General features: G+C 37.1%; 1 protein-coding gene across 1 annotated transcript; it reads right to left on the reverse strand.

The window, feature by feature from the left end:
- Positions 1–13,054: 13,054 nt before the first annotated feature.
- LOC123241750 (histone H2A-beta, sperm-like) lies at positions 13,055–13,426 on the reverse strand. Its single transcript, XM_044669304.1, has one exon. The coding sequence runs from the start codon at positions 13,424–13,426 to the stop codon at positions 13,055–13,057; it is 372 nt and encodes a 123-aa protein (XP_044525239.1).
- Positions 13,427–17,843: the final 4,417 nt, after the last annotated feature.

The following is a 17,843-nucleotide window of genomic DNA, read 5'->3' on the forward strand; positions in this document are numbered from 1 at the left end:
TATCTGTGAGTCACCCCTAAAGAGTTGAATTTGAGGATCATCTGAAAGGGAAGTGGCGAGCTGGACAAGAGGTATGGCTTTAACACTACAAAAACAGTAAAAATAACAGTGCAAAGAATGTCTGATTAATAAGGAACATGAACTGTTTAGGTGGCCATGGGCACTATTTCACTGGTTCCACCCAGTTGCTAGTGCCTCCCCTCCTTCCCATCTTTATTATTTGGTCTTAAATATAAACTCCTTGAGGACAGATACTGTATTTTTTTTTTGGTCTTTGTTTCCTTGGAGCTTAGCACACTGCCTGACCCATAGTAGGGACAGAATGATTGTTGATTGATTTGAGTTCCTACTGTTATATTGAATCTCTGGGAGCTAGAAGTTTACTCGATGATTGTAAGATAGATCGGTTGGATGTCGGAATGTTCCCAGAGAGGCATGTGGACTCAGGAGAGGGCATTTGAGAACCCTGACAGAGGTTCTTGGGTCTTTACCTGTCCCTGAGGCTGGAGACGAGTGTGGATCCTGGTCTTTGGGTAAATAGAGACTTGCAAACTCAACCCTGCAAGCTCCTCCTGTGTTTCCTGTACTTTCATCAACTTGTATCAGACCACTGTCTCTGTTTCTACTGCCCCTAGATATTAGGAAGTAAATCATCTTAGTCATCTAGGTTTCCCAGGGTCCAGTAGGGATCCGGGAAGTGGGCAGGAGAAGAAGAGGAGGGTGGATAAAGGGTGGATATCTCAACTGATTAGGCTTAAGATCTACTGAAGAAGAAGCTGAAGATTTCACAGCAGTTTGCCTGCTCTGGTGTAGCCCTGGCCAGGCTGTACCAGAGAGAAGCTATCATCTTGATTCCTTCATCTGCCTGCAGTTAGAGATTCATTAGTATCAATTTAAAGTAGGGTCTCCCATTACCTCTATCCCACACCATTATCCTTCTGTGTCAAATATATTCAAAGTTTAAAGTACCTTCCTGAATTGGTTTTCAAAGCTTATTTGGGAAGGGAGTCATGCAGTCAGATTACCAATGTTACCTCAGCTGAAGAGCCCAGTAATTAATATCAATTAACCCCAGGTGGGTCCTGAAGGGATAAAACACTTTGACCTAAAGGTTCCTGCCTAAGCAACTGTTATAAAGAAGAAGTGCCATCCTATCCTCTCTCTGTACTCCATCTACCTATACATCCAATAGATAGTAGTACCTCCTTTTAATATAACACTACTAATATTTAAAACATGATTCATAGAATTACAGGGTTGAAAAGAATGCCAGAGACCATCTAATCCAACCCATACTTGACCAAGAAAATAATTCCCCCCCTCTCCTCTTATATTCCTTTATTCTTCCTCCTTCTTTCTCTTTCCTTCTTCATCATCTCCCCTTCCTTCTAAATTTTTCAGTGAAAGGGAGTCCATTAATTTTTGAAGCCGCCATTTCACTTCTAGATAATTCTAATTCTTTTTTAAAATTTTTAAAATTTTTTATTTTTTTTTAAACCCTTACCTACCAAAGATGGTAACTGAGTATTGGCTCCAAGGCAGAAGAGTCATAAGGGTAGGCAATGGGGATCAAATGACTTGCCCAGGGTCATACAGCTAGGAAGTGTCTGAGGCCAGATTTGAACCTAGGACCTCCCATCTCTAGGCCTGGCTCTCAATCCACTGAGCTACCCAGCTGCCCCCTGATAATTCTAATTCTTAGGAAGTTTTTACCTCATCAACTTTTCTAATCATTGCTAATAGTTCTGCCCTTTCAGGACAAGCAAAGAAAAACCTAATCTCTTTCCCACTTGAAAGGCCTTCAGATAATTGAAACCAGTCAAGACATACTCCCTGAAAAAACAGTAATTGAATGGGGAAAGGCAATGGCAACTGACAACTGACAGGGAAAGAGCCTAATATACAAGGGGACACACAGTGAGGCACAGAAAACCCACTGGGAAAAGGATAATAAACAACACTAATGGGGAATGGGAAACAGTTTGGGAGAAATAACAATAACTGAAACTTTCACAAGAGCCAGAGACAGTTAACTCTCTGTGGATCCTTAATGGTTGGGAGAGAGGATGACAAGGAAGTTAAACAAAGTAAATTTTATTGGTTTGGTAAGATGGGAATTGGAGGGAGAACGGTTTCTAACCTATAAGGGACCAACTGCCAGAGAATGGTGACAGTTGGGGTGACTAGTTCTAAGCTAACTAAACAGCCAGCCAGCAAATGGCTTAGCTGAGTGTGGCAGGGCTATGGGAATCTCATGAAAGGTCCTTGATGACTGTCAGATGATGTTTGGACACAGGAACACTTCTGGTCTCAGCAAGATAATCCACAAGGGTTAAGGGAGTACAAGACTTCCTGGAGCTGTTCACCAACTACAGGAGAGATCCTAACTCTACCTAGGTCTTCCTCTTCTTTCTTGATTTTGCAGATCCACCTCCTCTATGGAGATCCCAAATAATCCAAAGGCTAGAAGTATAGCAGTTCCAGCTTCACACCTCTCCTTCAAATCAGGAAATTGCCACACTGGCTTTCTGGACCAAACTCCTTTCACATTCTGGGCTTAGAATGTTCTCAGTCAGCCAAGCTGGTCTGTCTTTTCCTACACACTATATATATTCCTACCTATCAATTATAAACTACCTATAACACCCCTAATCTTTTATTTTCCAGGCTAAATATACTCCATTCCTTAGCAGATCCTCAAATGAAATAATCTCTAGGACCCTTGGCAACCTGGTTGTTTTCTTTGAGATATTCTCCTGGTTTTACTTGTCTTTCCCAAAATGGAGCACATTTGATTGACTACAGTATTCCAGAAGAGGTGGTGAACCTCACAGAATATGGCATAACTGTCATGTCCTTACTCTTGACAATCTATCTCTTAGTGCATTCTACAATAGCATTAACATATTTGTCTATGTCATATGTAGGCTTTACAGTCCATGCTAAGCTTGTTGGTCTACTAAAACTCCCTCACATGTTTTTATGGGGAAATATCATTTTATCATGTTTCCCCCATCCTGTACTTGAGAAAATGATTATTAAACCCAAGTGTAGATTCAGTATATAGTGAATCGTGTATTGACACAGATTAAAAACAACAACAACAAAAATCAACCCTTACCTTCTGTTTTAGAATCAATACTAAGTATTGGTTCCAAGGTAGAAGAGGCAGTAAAGGCTAGGCAATTGGGGTTAAATGACTTGCCCAGGGTCACACAGCTAGGAAGTGTCTGAGGTCACATTTGAATCCAGGATCTCCTGTCTCCAGGCTTGGTGCTTTATCTATTGAACCACTCAACACACAGGCTTTAAAAAAAGTTCTTTTGACACTAATTATTTTTTCTAATTATACACTAATTATATTTTCCTACCTGCTCCACCTAAGTTCTTTCCTTAACAAGGAAGTGAGTTCCTTGTCATTAGAGGAATTCAAATAAAAAGTGTGCACCCTGCTTTCCAGTGATGTAACAGAGAATTATCCATTAGGCAGGGGCTTAGACTAAACAAAATACTCTTATCAATTAATGACTCACACTTATTTAACACTTTAAGATTCATGACTCATTTTTCACAATTTTCTTTTTATGCCACTATGATATAGATAGTATAGGTATTATTATCTTTATTTACAAGTTGAAGGAATTGATATAAAAAGGATATAAATTGATATAAAAAGGATATACTTGCCCAATGTCACATAGCTACTAAATGATAAAAAGATGGACTTCGTAGACAAATTTAGTGATCTTTTCACTTATACGACACTGCCTTTGAAGGCAGTCTGAGACTGTGATTCATTTAATGACTCAAATTTTTATCCTTATAATTTATAATGACAATTTCTACCTTCTTTCCTTTCTCTAACTTCATTTTTTCGTTAATTTGTCTCTATCTTCTCTAAGAATCCTGATCCACAAAAGTCAAGAAGTAGAGTCTACTTTTCTATTGTACCTACTTCGGACACTTCCTGGAACATGCTACTCTGAGTACTAAGGAGATTTGGTCCAAATGACATAGTGGTTGGATTTCCCAACTCACTCCCAACCACTGCCTTGGTGTGGTTAGGTGGTACAGTGGATTGAACACTGAATCTGGAATCAGGAAGATCTGAGTTCAAATCCGACTGCAGATACAGACTCTGGGCAAATTATTCAACCTCTGACTACCTGTTTCCTCAACTCTATATTGAGGATAAGAGCACCTACTGCACAAGGATGTCAAGATGATCAAATCAGATAATATTTCTAAAATATTTGGTACACAGTAGGTGTTCTAGAAATGGTAGTTTTTTTTTATTATTGATCATCTATTGATCATGTTATTGATACAGTGGATGGAACACCAAGCCTGGAGTCAGGAAGATGGAAGTTTAAATCTGGCCTCAAATATTTACTAGCTATATGACTTTGAACAAGTAAGTCACTTCATCTCTGACTGCCTCAGTTTCCTAATATGTAACATGAACTGGAGAAGGAAATGGCAAATCATTCCAGTATCTTTGCCAAGAAAATCTCAAATGGGGTTATAAAGATTTGGACATGACTGAAACGAATGAATAACAACAATTAGCTTTTATTATATAATATTTGTAAAGTTCTTAGGAAAGGACCTTGCACATAGTGGGCGCTAAGTAAATGCTTTTTACCTTCCCCTTTTCTCCTCCACAGATCTGGATTCTTCTTTTCATTGGAGATCTTTGAGCAGGATCAGGATGATCAATTGTTGGTTATGTTGCAAAAGGAATTCTTAAGTCAGATATAGGTTGGCTTGGCTGTACTCTGAGGTCTCTCCTTAGAAGGATGACTCACTCTTGCTCTGAAAATTATCTATTAAAATTTTAAGAAATTGATAAAGTAATAATTATTAAGTGTTTATCACCTACAAGGAACTGCACTAAATATATTTCTGTTGTTTATGGGATAAAGTTGGTGTGTGTATGCAAGTTGGATCATTTTCCAAGTTTTTAGGGTCTTCTATAGCAAAGACAAACCTAACTGAACAGGACTCCAGTTCTATGTAGGGGCACAGAGGACATCTCTTCATGGAGAAGAGACTAGAGTCCTGGCAGAAAAAAAAAGAAGAGAAAATTGAATCCAGGCCGTATAGAGAAGAGGAATAGAGATGGGGGTCTTGGGATTCTTGAGCTGCCAAGGCAGTTTAACTGAAATTAATTGAGATTAACTGAAACAAAGGCATAGATGTTTTTTGGGCGGGCTGCTGGCTGGAAGGAGATGAGAAAGCAGAGCTCCAGAGGTCACCAAGGTCTTTTATCAGCTTCTGGTGCATCAACCAGAGCGTAGGATGACAAGTAAGAGCTCTAAATGAATGGTGGTATTCGTGGCTGCCAAGACAATAGCCCCATTTTCCTCAGACCATGAGCAGGAAACCATGGAGTAAGGAATAGTTGCTATGATGTTTATATTTTTCATTTCCTTTTCTGTATCTATTAAATACTGTTGCTGATTCTGTACTTTCTTAGCCTAGTTTTTTTCCAACACAGTACTAGCTGAGTATTTAGACATGTCCAGATTGAGGAGGGTGGGGGCTTGAGCCGCATGAGGCTCAGAAAATACCTCTTTCTCCTCAGTAAGAATCTAAGTCCAAGTTCACAAGAGGTAAGTGTCGCCTGACTCATAGGAAACACACACACACACACACACACACACACACACTATATGCACTATATATGTGCAAACTCTGCCAAACTGTACTTTTGCCTTACAAATAGACAGATCTATGCACACAGTTGTTTGTGGATGTGTATGAGAGAGAAAGAGAAAGAGACAAAGTAGGAATGTACATAATCACTATAATAAGGACACTATTGGGAATTCTGGATATTGGAAAATGAGCCATCCATCTCCAGCAGGAGCGATAATACTCCTGGGGATTTTTCTCACATTCTGAGACTACAATAAAATATTAAAGCCAATGCTCAATATCTGAAGAGTGATCATTCTGTGGTCACGAAAGCTTCCACAGAGGTTATTGACCCCTTTACACGGTAAGAGTGCCAAATGCAAATGTGTTTATATATACATATATGTGTGTACTTCTATATTACACATCACACGTATACATGTGTACATGAATATGCTTTTATACATATGCATATTTCAGGCATCCTTATACATTTATATATTATACACAACACATAATATATATCTATATATATTATAAAAGCATATATATGTGTGTACATATATATATATATGCACACACACAATATACTTCAGGCAACTAGCATTTTATCCACATGGACATGCACAACATCAGCAGTTCATAAGACCTTTTCAGAGGGCTTACAAGCTCAAAATTGTTTTTATAATATACTAATCTAGCTATGTGACCATGGGCAAGTCACGTATTCCCAGTTGCCTAGCCCTAAACATTCTTCTGCCTTGGAATATATATGGAGTACTGATTCTAATATGTTAGGTAAGGATTTTTTAAAAATAATACTAAGATATTACTTATCCATTTTGCCCATTCTCTTTGCTATATTTTCTGAGTGTAGAGTGAAATTTTCCAGAAGTTACATGACCGATGAATTAAGAATTTAGCTACAAACTTGAAGGCTGAGTTAATAGCTCATCTGTGACATTGTTCTTTTGCCTTTCAAATGGACAAATCAACACATGGGGCTATTCTTGCTATTTTGCTTATATTTGTTCTGTATGAGTACCAACTAATAACTGAAGATTTTTTACATGGATGCTTGGCAACAAACCCAAATGGTGCTGCAATATTCTAAATATTGAATAATTCTTAATCTCATGGATTATCCTGCAACAATTGTGTAGAGACTTGTAAAGAAAGTACAAAAGCAATGGTGGACAACATTGTTGGTTCCAACTAGGTGGAACAGTGGATAGAGCACCAGATTTCAAGTCAGAAAGACCTGAGTTCAAATTTGGCCTCAAAACACTTACTAGCTGGGTGTAGTAATTTGTAGATTGGCAAGTCATTTAATCCTGTTTTCCTCAGTTTTCTCATCTGTAAAATGAGTTGAAAAAGGAAATGGGAAATCACTTTAGTATTGCCTAGAAAACTTGAAGGAAAGTCATGAAGGGTCAGACACAACTAAAGTGATTGCACTGAATCCTTAGCACAAATCAAGGCAGTGACACAAAATTGTAATTGTAGTTGGATTCTTTACTGCTATGTACTTGTAAAAAAAATAAATAAAATGCAATACAATCTAGGGGAGTGGGGAAAAACATCAGAGGGTATGAGACACAAGGGCATCGTGTTCTGTGGACTTAAAACCAGGCTGAGCAGCAGATTCAAAGAGGAAGGGGTTGAGAATACAATTTCTGCCCTTAATTTAGGAAAACTTTCAGAGGAGTGTGGTACACTATCCTTTAGTCCTCTGATAAAAGGGGAGAAGAGGTTGAGGGAAGGGCCAGTTTTATATCAGAATGTAGTTGATGGAGCAATAAAAAATAATTTTATTAAACCTCAACCCTTGAGTATTTCTTTTTAATATTTCATGTGACAAAATGGGAAATACACAAAGTACTTGCGCTGCATACCAAAGTGTGATGATTGTCCTGAATATAAACACTTGTGCAATTGTTGAAATGGGAGACAAACTTTTGATTTAATGGAATGTCATTTTTACTTGAAAGAACAACTGACAGACAAACTATGGTTATGCAGATTTGGGTATTTGGCAGACATCTTCTCAAAAAATAAATGAGGTGAGCCTGTCACTTCGAGGAAAATAACTGACAGTGTTTATTGCCACTTAACAAGATTTGAGCTTTTAAGCAAAAATTTAGAATTTTAGTAAATTTTTATCTGCCACCATGAGCTTGACAGCTTCCTAAGACTTTTCTGATAAATCTATTGGTGATATTGATACATATACTTTTTTTGATATCACATATTGAAATCTGTCAATATTTGGAAGACATGGTTAACTCAGTGAACCAATATCTTCCAAATGACCATTGCATGATATTACACGTACATGGGTAAATGATTCATTCAAAGGGCAAGATAGATGAATGGATTTTAATGTCACAGATTGCAAAGAGATCATAGCAACCAATCTTGAAGAAATTGCTACCTTTTAAGTTTTGGAATAATATTAAAGAATATTCACAATCATCTGAGAAGGACAATGAATAATGTTTCCCTTTTTCCAACCACATATCAATGTGTGAGGTAGGATTTTCTTTATATACCTCAACCAGCAAGACATATTACAACAAATTTAATATAGAAGAAATACGAGAATATTGTCTTTTATTAAGCCAGATAGTAAAGAGATTTATAAAAATGTAAAACAATGCCACTCCCCACTAGATTTTGATTGGACATTATGGTTATTTTTCATGAAAATATGTTCTTTATTTTCATATGTAATTATTGTGATTTTAAAAAAATGTTTAAAGCCTTACCTTCTGTCTTAGACTCAATACTGTATATGGGTTCTAAGGCAGAAGAGCAGTAAGGGCTAGGCAATGGGGATTAAGTGACTTGCCCAGGGTCACACAGCTAGGAAGTGTCTGAGGCTAGATTTGAACCTAGGACCTCCCATCTCTAGGCCTGGCTCTCAATCCACTGAGCCACCCAGCTGCCCCCTAATTGTGATTTTTAAATTAATTTACTTTTTAAAAGATTTAGTTTAAGTTTCTAATAAAGTAGATATTGATACATATATCCTACATAAATAAAAGTTTTTTAGAGTCCTCAACAATTTTCAAGAGTATAAAGGGACTCAAGGACCAAAAATGTTGGCAATTGTTGCTCTGCAAAGTTCTTAATTGCAATCCTCATGCCTTAATAATTCGATGAGTTGTTGAAATAAAAAATATTTTTCACCTGGTGGCCCATTCCCTGGAGGTATGAGCCTCTTCAAATGTAGTTATTTGAATGATAAATACAAAGGCAGCCCTTGGGGCCAATACTAAAAGCCTTTCAAGTTTCATATCTATTACAGCTTATGCTCTTCTGGTACAAGCTTTGAGAGCCAGGAGTCACAATCATGCTTTGGAAAGACATGAGAGAAAGACTTTAGTGAGTTAGATTTGGAGCTAGAATTCACTAGTGATTGCCTTCTGGTGGTCTGAAGAGTGACTTAAATGTATGTCAGATAAGTGTGGGAAAATAGAAAAGAAAAGAAAAGAAAAGAAAAGAAAAGAAAAGAAAAGAAAAGAAAAGAAAAGAAGAAAAGAAAAGAAAAGAAAAGAAAAGAAGAATGAATTAGAATGAAGAGGTAATTGTGCTCAGCATCCAGAAGTCCCTGGGATGTTCTTGAGCTCCCTTGAAATGGAGATGCAAACTTTGGGTTGTGGTCAGTGTTGAAAGATACTACAAGGGGTGTGTAGATTGGCACAGCCACAGAATCCCCAAACCCAAGAGACCTTGTGGAATTCCAATAATCAAAGAGCCAAAATAAGTTTTCCATTTTTCTGTGAGGAATTAGAAGCTTTCCACTCTGGAGAGCATACCTAGAGATAGGAGAATGACTTAACAGTTTCTTCTTCCTGTTGTAAGGATGGGATTTGTAAATTTTATACATACCTGTAACATAAGTTGGAAAAGTAGAGTAGAATTGTAAATAATAGTCCCTAACCATGTAGATAGTGTAGCATACTAACAATTTAGCAGATAATTAGAACATTAGACATAGGGAAATTGCAGAAAAAGCTAGGGAAGTTCAAAAATTTTTAGTGAGCTAGTGTAGGGAAAGCATAAGAATAAAATATATAAGTGGTGTTGGATAGATAACTAAGAATACTAACATATTAAAATAGATTCTCAATATAAAAACTAACATTACAATTAAAACATAGTTTAAACATAATTTGATAACAGCTAGGAATAAGATAGTTGTATTGCATTACTTAATAGACTTTTACATTAAAAGTAGAAACAAGTTAAAATTCTGTTAAAATCATACATGGGTTAAATAATAATTTAGAAGAGTTTAATGATAAGAAAATTGTTAAACTGTAAACTTAGACATTGTGTTCAATGGGAAATTTTTTGTGTTACAAAATTGTTTTGTACCCTGCAAAAATTGTTTTATAAATTGCAACCCTTATTCCTAACACTGGTTACTTGGCTCTCATTATTATTACAGTTTTGGCAGGGGCTCTCTTTATTCTTATACTGTCCACCCATAAGCTGAGGGATGATTGCTAGGGAATGTCAGCAAATTTTTCTCCCATTCATCACTTTGAGAAATGTAAAGAATTGAACCTATTTATGTGTGGAGTATAGGTGGTAGAGAATGACAATGCTTGATTTTCTCTTGCTTTTTTGGTATTTTCTTAGAAATTAAGTGCTTTTATAACTGGATTGGTGGTTCTTACACAGTTCTTTAGTAAAATATTATATTGATGGGGGCTTAATGTAATTTGCATAACTGATTATTCAAAATAGCCATAATCAACTTGGTTATACATGGTACAAATAGAAAAGATGTTAGATTTGGTCAGTCTATCTTTTGTTACTTACTGTTTGCACATTCTGAGGCAAACTTTTTCATCCCCCAGGCCTCATTTTCCATATATCTAAAATGAGGGGAAAAGATCAGATAAATTACAATGTGCCTTCCAGCTCTAATGTATAATCCTATGATGCTCTTTTGTATATAATGTTTTTTAGTACAAATCTGGCTCCAGACACTTTTTTTAGCTGTATGACCCTAGGCAAGTCACTCAACCCCAATTTGCCTAGCCTTTATCCCTCTTCTGCCTTCCTTGGAACCAATATACAGTATTGAGGCAGCATATTAATGTACTTCTCAGAGTCTGATACTTAGAACTGATCCCAGTACTACAGATGAACTTTGATGAAGGCAGGGTTCGACAGCACTATAACTTCTTTATTCCCAGAAGCTAAAACTTTTTCAATGCAACCCATGACCATATTTTGATTTTCATTTGTTTTTGTCTGATAAATCAGTGTTTTATATATATATATATACATATATATATATACATATATTGATTGAACTTATAGTGCACCTAAACCCAAAGATATTTTTCCAGAAGAACTTCTGTCCACCCATGTCTCCCCCAATTTATATTTATGTTTTTAGTCCAAGTGTAAGACTTTACATTTATCCCTGTTGAATTTCATCTTAATAGATTCTGCCCCCTGAGCCAAAGCGTCCAAATCTTTTAGGATATTGTCATCTAGTTTTTTAATCTCTCTCCCATCTTTGTGTCACCTGCCAATATGAAGGCCAGAGGAAAATGGTATTTCAGTCATGAACAAAAGCAGGTAAGTAGGAGTGGGCCAGATAAGTCTTCAGAACAAAACAATACTTGCTGGGTGTAGAGGATTCACAAGGGGTGGGGGCTGGTTAATTGATGAAAAATCTGGAAAGGTAGCACAGGAAATAGTAGAGTTCATTAACAGCGTAGTTTGAGTTCAACCCTTTTTGGCCAATAGAGAAAGCCAAACTTTATTTGTGTTCCCTAAAAATGCTAATGACTAAATATGGATTATAAACACAGCAGGACATAAAATTATATAGCAGACTAGTACCATCAACATACCAGGGTCTACTTTCTTCTGCAAGTAGAAAATAAAAAACAACCTAGTCCCTATATTCTGCCTACTGTTCTTTTAACCATCACAAACAGATTCTCTCTTCCTAAAACCATCTCCCCTTGATCCACATCCCGCCCCCTCAAAGAAATAAAACTAGACATACTTTTGGCAGACTAGTGAAATTAGCTGAGGACTGGTGATGGAAATGGAGCCAAAATAACTTGCACTAATTGCCTGAATCTGAATTAAAGCCAAAGAGTTAAAACATAAATGAACTGAAAACAGCAACATTTTCCAGAAACGCATACCGAACAAGTATGTTTTCCTGAAAATATTGGATAAGAATTGTCTGGGCCATTTCAAGATCATAATATCCACTTCCGTGAGCATTATCTTTCCCATAAGGGTCATTATTTTTAAAGATGGAAGTAATCCAGCAATAACCGTAGATTCTACATCCCTCTATGAGCCATCCTGTTGTTGTTCAGTTGTATCTAACTTTCTTTGACCCCATGTACCATAGCTATCCAAGGGATGGGAGGTTTGGGCAAGGATGCTAGAGTCATTTGCCTTTTCCTTCTCTAGTGGATCCAGCCATTCTATGGTATGTTATCTAGGCATGGTAAAAGGAGAGAGGGTGTAGATAGAAGACTGAGAAGATCTAGGTTGGAGTCCTAATACTAACCCATACTGGCTATGTGACCTTAGGCAAATCACTGAGTCACTCTGGGTATTCCCACCCAATTCTCAATGAAGAAAAAAGTTATAGAAGAGTGGTCAATTTGCCTAGGTAGAGTGAGTTTTCACCTTGATAAAGTCACAGATCTGGATCCCAAACTAAACTAACTCTAAACAACCAAAGACATATTTATCTGTTTCTTTGTTGTGGGATACACTTGAACTCCTAGGCCTAGAATAATTTCATTGTTAGGACTCCTATTTAAAACAGCAGAAATAAATACTAATCTCACTTAAGTTTCACTTGGTTGTTGTCTCTATACAACTGAGCTATGTTTTCTCCTCTGGCTAGCAGGAGAGTTTAGGTTATCAAAAAGAAATTACTTCCCTAAAATAAGCCTAATTTCTCCACTCAAGTGAATTCCCCTTTACCTCTAAGAAAAGCAGAACTTGTACCTAGAGAAGATCTAAAATTTCCTTCCTGTTCTAAAATGAAAGCCTGAGAAGAAAAAGAGAAGAGGAATTGGGTTTTCTTCCCTTTAAACATACCCAGAGTAACTAGAACCCCAGGTTAATGTTTATTCAAAAGCTATAGGAATGTCTTAGCTTCAATAGGGATTCTACAGATCAATTTAAAGCAGCAAACATTTTTAATTGTAGTGTGCATTTTTATAAATATGACTCATTAAATAATTAAAAACCCAAATTATCAGCTACTCAGTCATTACAAGCAAACTGAATCTACTTTGAGCAAGCAACCCATGTCTATAGATAAAAGTTTCAAAGGTCCCCTTTTCTTTTTCTCTGGAATGGAGTGCTAAGTCTTTCAGATGGAAGAGGATCTCATATCTGGTAGATCTTAAGACTTCCAGGAAAAGAGATTAGGGTGAATGTAGGGCAGCACAGCAGCACCATTAGGGATCATTGCAGTATTCAAGAAATCACGAAGTTCATCGTCTTCTTCAAGGGCTTGCTGGATATGTAGAGGGTTGATCTGGGCTTTTTTGCTCCTCTGGGCAACATTTCCAGATAGCTCCAGTAACTCTGTTGTCAAATATTCCATCACAGCAGCCAGATAGATGGGGGCTTCAGTACTGATTCTTTTAGCATAGTATCCAGTCTTTAAATATCTATAGATTTGATATGTTGGGAACTTCAAGCCAGTCTTGTCAGCCTGAAATCTCCTGAAGGATGGAGTTTTCTTGATATTTACTTTGCCTGGTTCAGACATGTTCATTCAGCTGGTGGGGAAAAAAAGCTCACTTAATCTGGTGACATTATAGATATTAACCCAGTGTTTTTCTACACAGAGAATGAGAGTTTCGTAGTTCATTAGTAGATCATAGAGCTAAAAGGGACCTCAAAGACAATTGAGTCCAATGCCACCATTTTACAGATGAGGGAAACTGAGGCTTTCAGGTGATTTGACTGGGATCATTTAACTAGTGTCTGAAGTGGAATTTGACTCAGAGCTTCCTGACTCCAACTCCAATGCCTTATCCACTACACTGTTTTTCTTCTTGAAGTCATCTAAACTAATCCATCCTTGAATAAGAACTTCATCATAGTATTCCTGGCAAATGGTCAAATACCTACTACTAGAGTAGGGATTCTTGATCTTGGGTTCATGATCATTTTTTTATGTATAATTTGACAATCATTTCACTGTAATTATGTCCTTTGGTAATTTTAAGTGATTTATTTTATACAATTAAAATTCTGAGAAGTCCATAGGTTTCACCAGACTTTGAGAGAGATCTATGACACAAAAGATTTAGAATTCCTGCACTTAAAGATCTTTGAGGAAGAAAAATTCATTGCCGGCCTAGAGCAAAATATTCTCATTTTAGTCAGCTTTAATCATTAGGAAGCTAGGTGGCACAATGAATAGAGTGCCAGGTCGGGAGTCAGAAAGATTCATCTTCCTGAGTCCAAATCTGGTCTCAGACATTAACTGTGTTATCCTAGGCAAGTCACTAAACCCTATTTACCTCAGTTTCCTCTCTGTAAATTGAGCTGGAGAAAGAAATATCAAACCACTCCAGTATCTTTACCAAGAAAACCCCAAAAGTGGTCATGAAGAGTTGGTTGGGCATGACTGAAAAATGACTGAACAAGTCATTAGAAAGCATTTGGAAATCTCTCTACAACTTCTCATTGCTCCTTGTACTATCTACAGCTGAAGCAAACCTAATCCTTTTTCTTCATATCATCCCTTTTCACAATTGAAAGCATTCTGGGAAATGCCTCCTCTCTTCAATTTGAAGTCAATAAAAACACCCAAAATATTATTGGATACCTGGAGGTATTTAATACCTTCTGAAAAAAATTATTAGAGGGGCATAGAGGCATAAGGAGGGCAGAAATAGCTAGTGCCTTTAAGATTTTTGCTGCCTATGGGAAAGAGAAAGTCCATTGTAGAAAGCAATTTGGAATTTACTAGCGTATGAAAAGAGATTAAAAGGACAGCTTTGGAGAAATCTGGGAAGGCTTATTTGAACTGATGCAAACTGAAGTGAGCAAAACTAGAACATTTTGTACATTGTAAAGACAAATAGTCTCGAAAGACTTAAGAATTAAGATCCATATAATGACCAACCATAATTACAGAGGACCTATGGGAAAGCATGCTGCCCACTTTCCAACAGAGAAGTATTGCATTCAAAATACAGAATGAAACAGATTTTTTTTTTGTCATTACCAAAGTGCAAATTTGTTTTGTTTGATGATACACATTTATTACAAGAGGTTTTATTTTTCAGTTGTAGGGTGGAGTAGGTTGGAAAGGTGATAAATTTTGTTAAACAATTACATTTTTAAAAAAGAAAAATAACCTGAGTTTGGAGTAGAGTGGGTATGGGAGAATGCTGGTAAATTAATGGAAGAAAAGCCTTCCTGAAAGATGGGAGCTGCAATTATTTCAGTGTCTCCTAATTAGCTTTCTTTTGAGGGCTTAAGATAGCTTCTTTCTTATGCATTTATTTAATTAAAGTTTTTTGGTGGTGGTTATTAGGTATATAATTGTAATTATATATATATATGCATATATATATATGTAATTCTAAAAAAAAAAAGATAGTTTCTCTCTTTGAGTATTAACACTACCTTTCCTGGATTATCAAACCTTTCACATTTCTTTTCTATCTTCTCCAAACACTAGACTGTACTATCAGTTAGCACATCAGAACCTTTCCTTAAAGCTTTTTTTTTTTTTTATTGTGGAGGGAAAGCCTAAAAGGCAGGGTCTATATCTTCTTTTTTTCTTTGCATTTTTTGTTTCTAGTATGGAGCCTGGCACACAGTAGTCACTTTAGAAAAGGCTTAATGATTTAACTTAATGATTTTACATTTAATGATGATTTATACTTATGACTTAATGAGTAACATTCCCATATTATTTACTCATTGTAGCTATAGCTCCCAAGGTCAGGTAGAACCACTTGAAGGCTTCATTACTTTTTTTTTTTAATTTTAAAGCCTTAACTTTTGTGTATTGACTTATAGGTGGAAGATTGGTAAGGGTAGGCAAGGGGGGTCAAGTGACTTGCCCAGGGTCACACAGCTGGGAAGTGTCTGAGGCCAGATTTGAACCTAGGACCTCCTGTCTCTAGGCCTGGCTCTCAATCCACTGAGCTACCCAACTGCCCCTTCATTACTTCTTGACCCTTAAACCTGGACCCTAAAGTTTCATTTAGGAAGCTTGAAAATCAAATTAACTGATAGCACAATTCATTATAACTCAGGTTGTTGAACCCCAGGGGAGAGAGTATGATTTTCACAATGAATTTGATTAAGCTTTCTCTTAGTCCTGATATTCACTTTCCCTATGAAGATAATAAAACTATTTTCATCAAAGGACACTCAAAAGTATTACTTTGGGGGCTTGAAAATTTCCAAACTCAACTGCAACTGTAGAAAAACCAACCATTTAGGAGTTGTTCTAACTAAATATTTGCAGTAACCCATACACAGGAAAAATTGATTCTCATATTAAAAAATAAAAGCCCTTACCTGTAAAAATCTGCTCCAACAATAAAACCAAATGAATTAATCAATAACTCTAGTCTCAGATGCAAGAAAATGCTCAACCTATTCTTGATGTTTCACCATTTTAACTGCTTTGTGCTAGTGAGTATGTGAGGACCACTCTTCTTCTAAGATGAGAAAATTGATGGCACCTGGATTATTCAATCCCCAAAAGATTGATCCCAGGTATGAGTAAGAGTTTAACCATACAAACCTGTAAGTGGGATGTCTATTTCAAGACCAATTTAATTGGCTACCCTACCATGAAATAGGCCAATAAAAATATTTTTCCAGGCCAAGGTTTTCAGAATTCTGCCTACAAAAACATAGAAGATGGGTATAAATGGAATTTTTTTTTTATCCTGGGACTCCATTCTAGGAGCATAGGGCCACAACCAGTAGGCAATGGGTCACACAGTCGCTCAGGGTCACACAGCTGGGAAGTGTCTGAGCCCGGACTTGAACCTAGGACCTTTCGTCTCTAGGCCTGGCTCTCTATCCACTGAGCTAGCCCAGCTGCCCCTACTTTAGGTTGCAGTTTCTTTAGCAGATGTAGTTTTTACAGGGTGGGGTTGCTAGCCCCACGCCCAACCCTCCTCCTTTTTTCATCCGGGCTAGGGACCGTCCTTGGCCCAGGAGTGGTAAGGGTGGGCAGTAGAGATCAAGTGACTTGCCCAGGGTCACACAGCTGGAAGTGTCTGAGGCCGGACTTGAACCTAGGACCTCCAGTCTCTAGGCCTGGCTCTCAATCCACTGAGCCATCCAGCTGCCCCTATAAATTCCTATAAATGGAATAGGTGAATCCAAATCTACTTTCTTAGATTGTTTCTTTCCCCCTCATATTTTCCATCTTCTATTCTACCCCCTCAAATATTCATTATTCTTCTCTCTACATTTTCTATCTTTGTACTCCACCACCTCGAATATTTATAGTCCTAACCCTAATACCAGAATCTCAGTGTTTCATTTTAAAATTATTATATCAGTTTTTCTAAGAAACTAAAAATATTCACTGCCTTTTGAAGAATGTTCTTTCATAGTTCTCTAGGACCAGAAAATGGTTGCTTTTCTCATTCTTCAGTTCAATCAGTAGGGATTGTCTGTCATACACACCAGCTATCTTTTAGAAAGCTATGGTCAGGAAACTTGTTTGCCTTTTCTTAGTTGAAAAAGTTTTTAAAAGGGAAATTTAGAAAGGTTTTACTCTGACTTTAATTTATGTTCAGAGGCTGATTAAGTCTTGTTTACTGGGAAGAGAAACGGGAGGTATATTTTTCCCTTCACCTTTCCTCTCTCAGGGAGAAAACCACATATTTTGGGAGATTTAGTCACTCTGGAGGGAAGCTAGGTGGTACAGTGGATCAGATGAGTCAGAAAGACTCATCTTCCTGAGTTCAAATCTGGTTTCAGGAACTATCTGTGTGACCCTTGGCAAGTCACTTAACCCAGTTTGCCTCAGTTTCCTCATCTGTAAAATAAGCTGCAGAAGGAAATGGCAAACCACTCCCATATCTTTGCCAAAAAATAAAAAAAATATCCCCAATGTGGTCACAAAATGTCAGACATGATTGCAAAACAACTCAACAATGGCTCAAGTCACTTGACTTCTGATTTCACTCAGC

Source organism: Gracilinanus agilis, chromosome 3 (genome assembly GCF_016433145.1).
Source record: "Gracilinanus agilis isolate LMUSP501 chromosome 3, AgileGrace, whole genome shotgun sequence".
Taxonomy (NCBI): Eukaryota; Metazoa; Chordata; class Mammalia; order Didelphimorphia; family Didelphidae; genus Gracilinanus; species Gracilinanus agilis.

Bases quoted from the DNA above. Each gene is read 5' to 3' on its own strand.
- LOC123241750 (XM_044669304.1), bottom strand. From the start codon at position 13,426: ATGTCTGAACCAGGCAAAGTAAATATCAAGAAAACTCCATCCTTCAGG.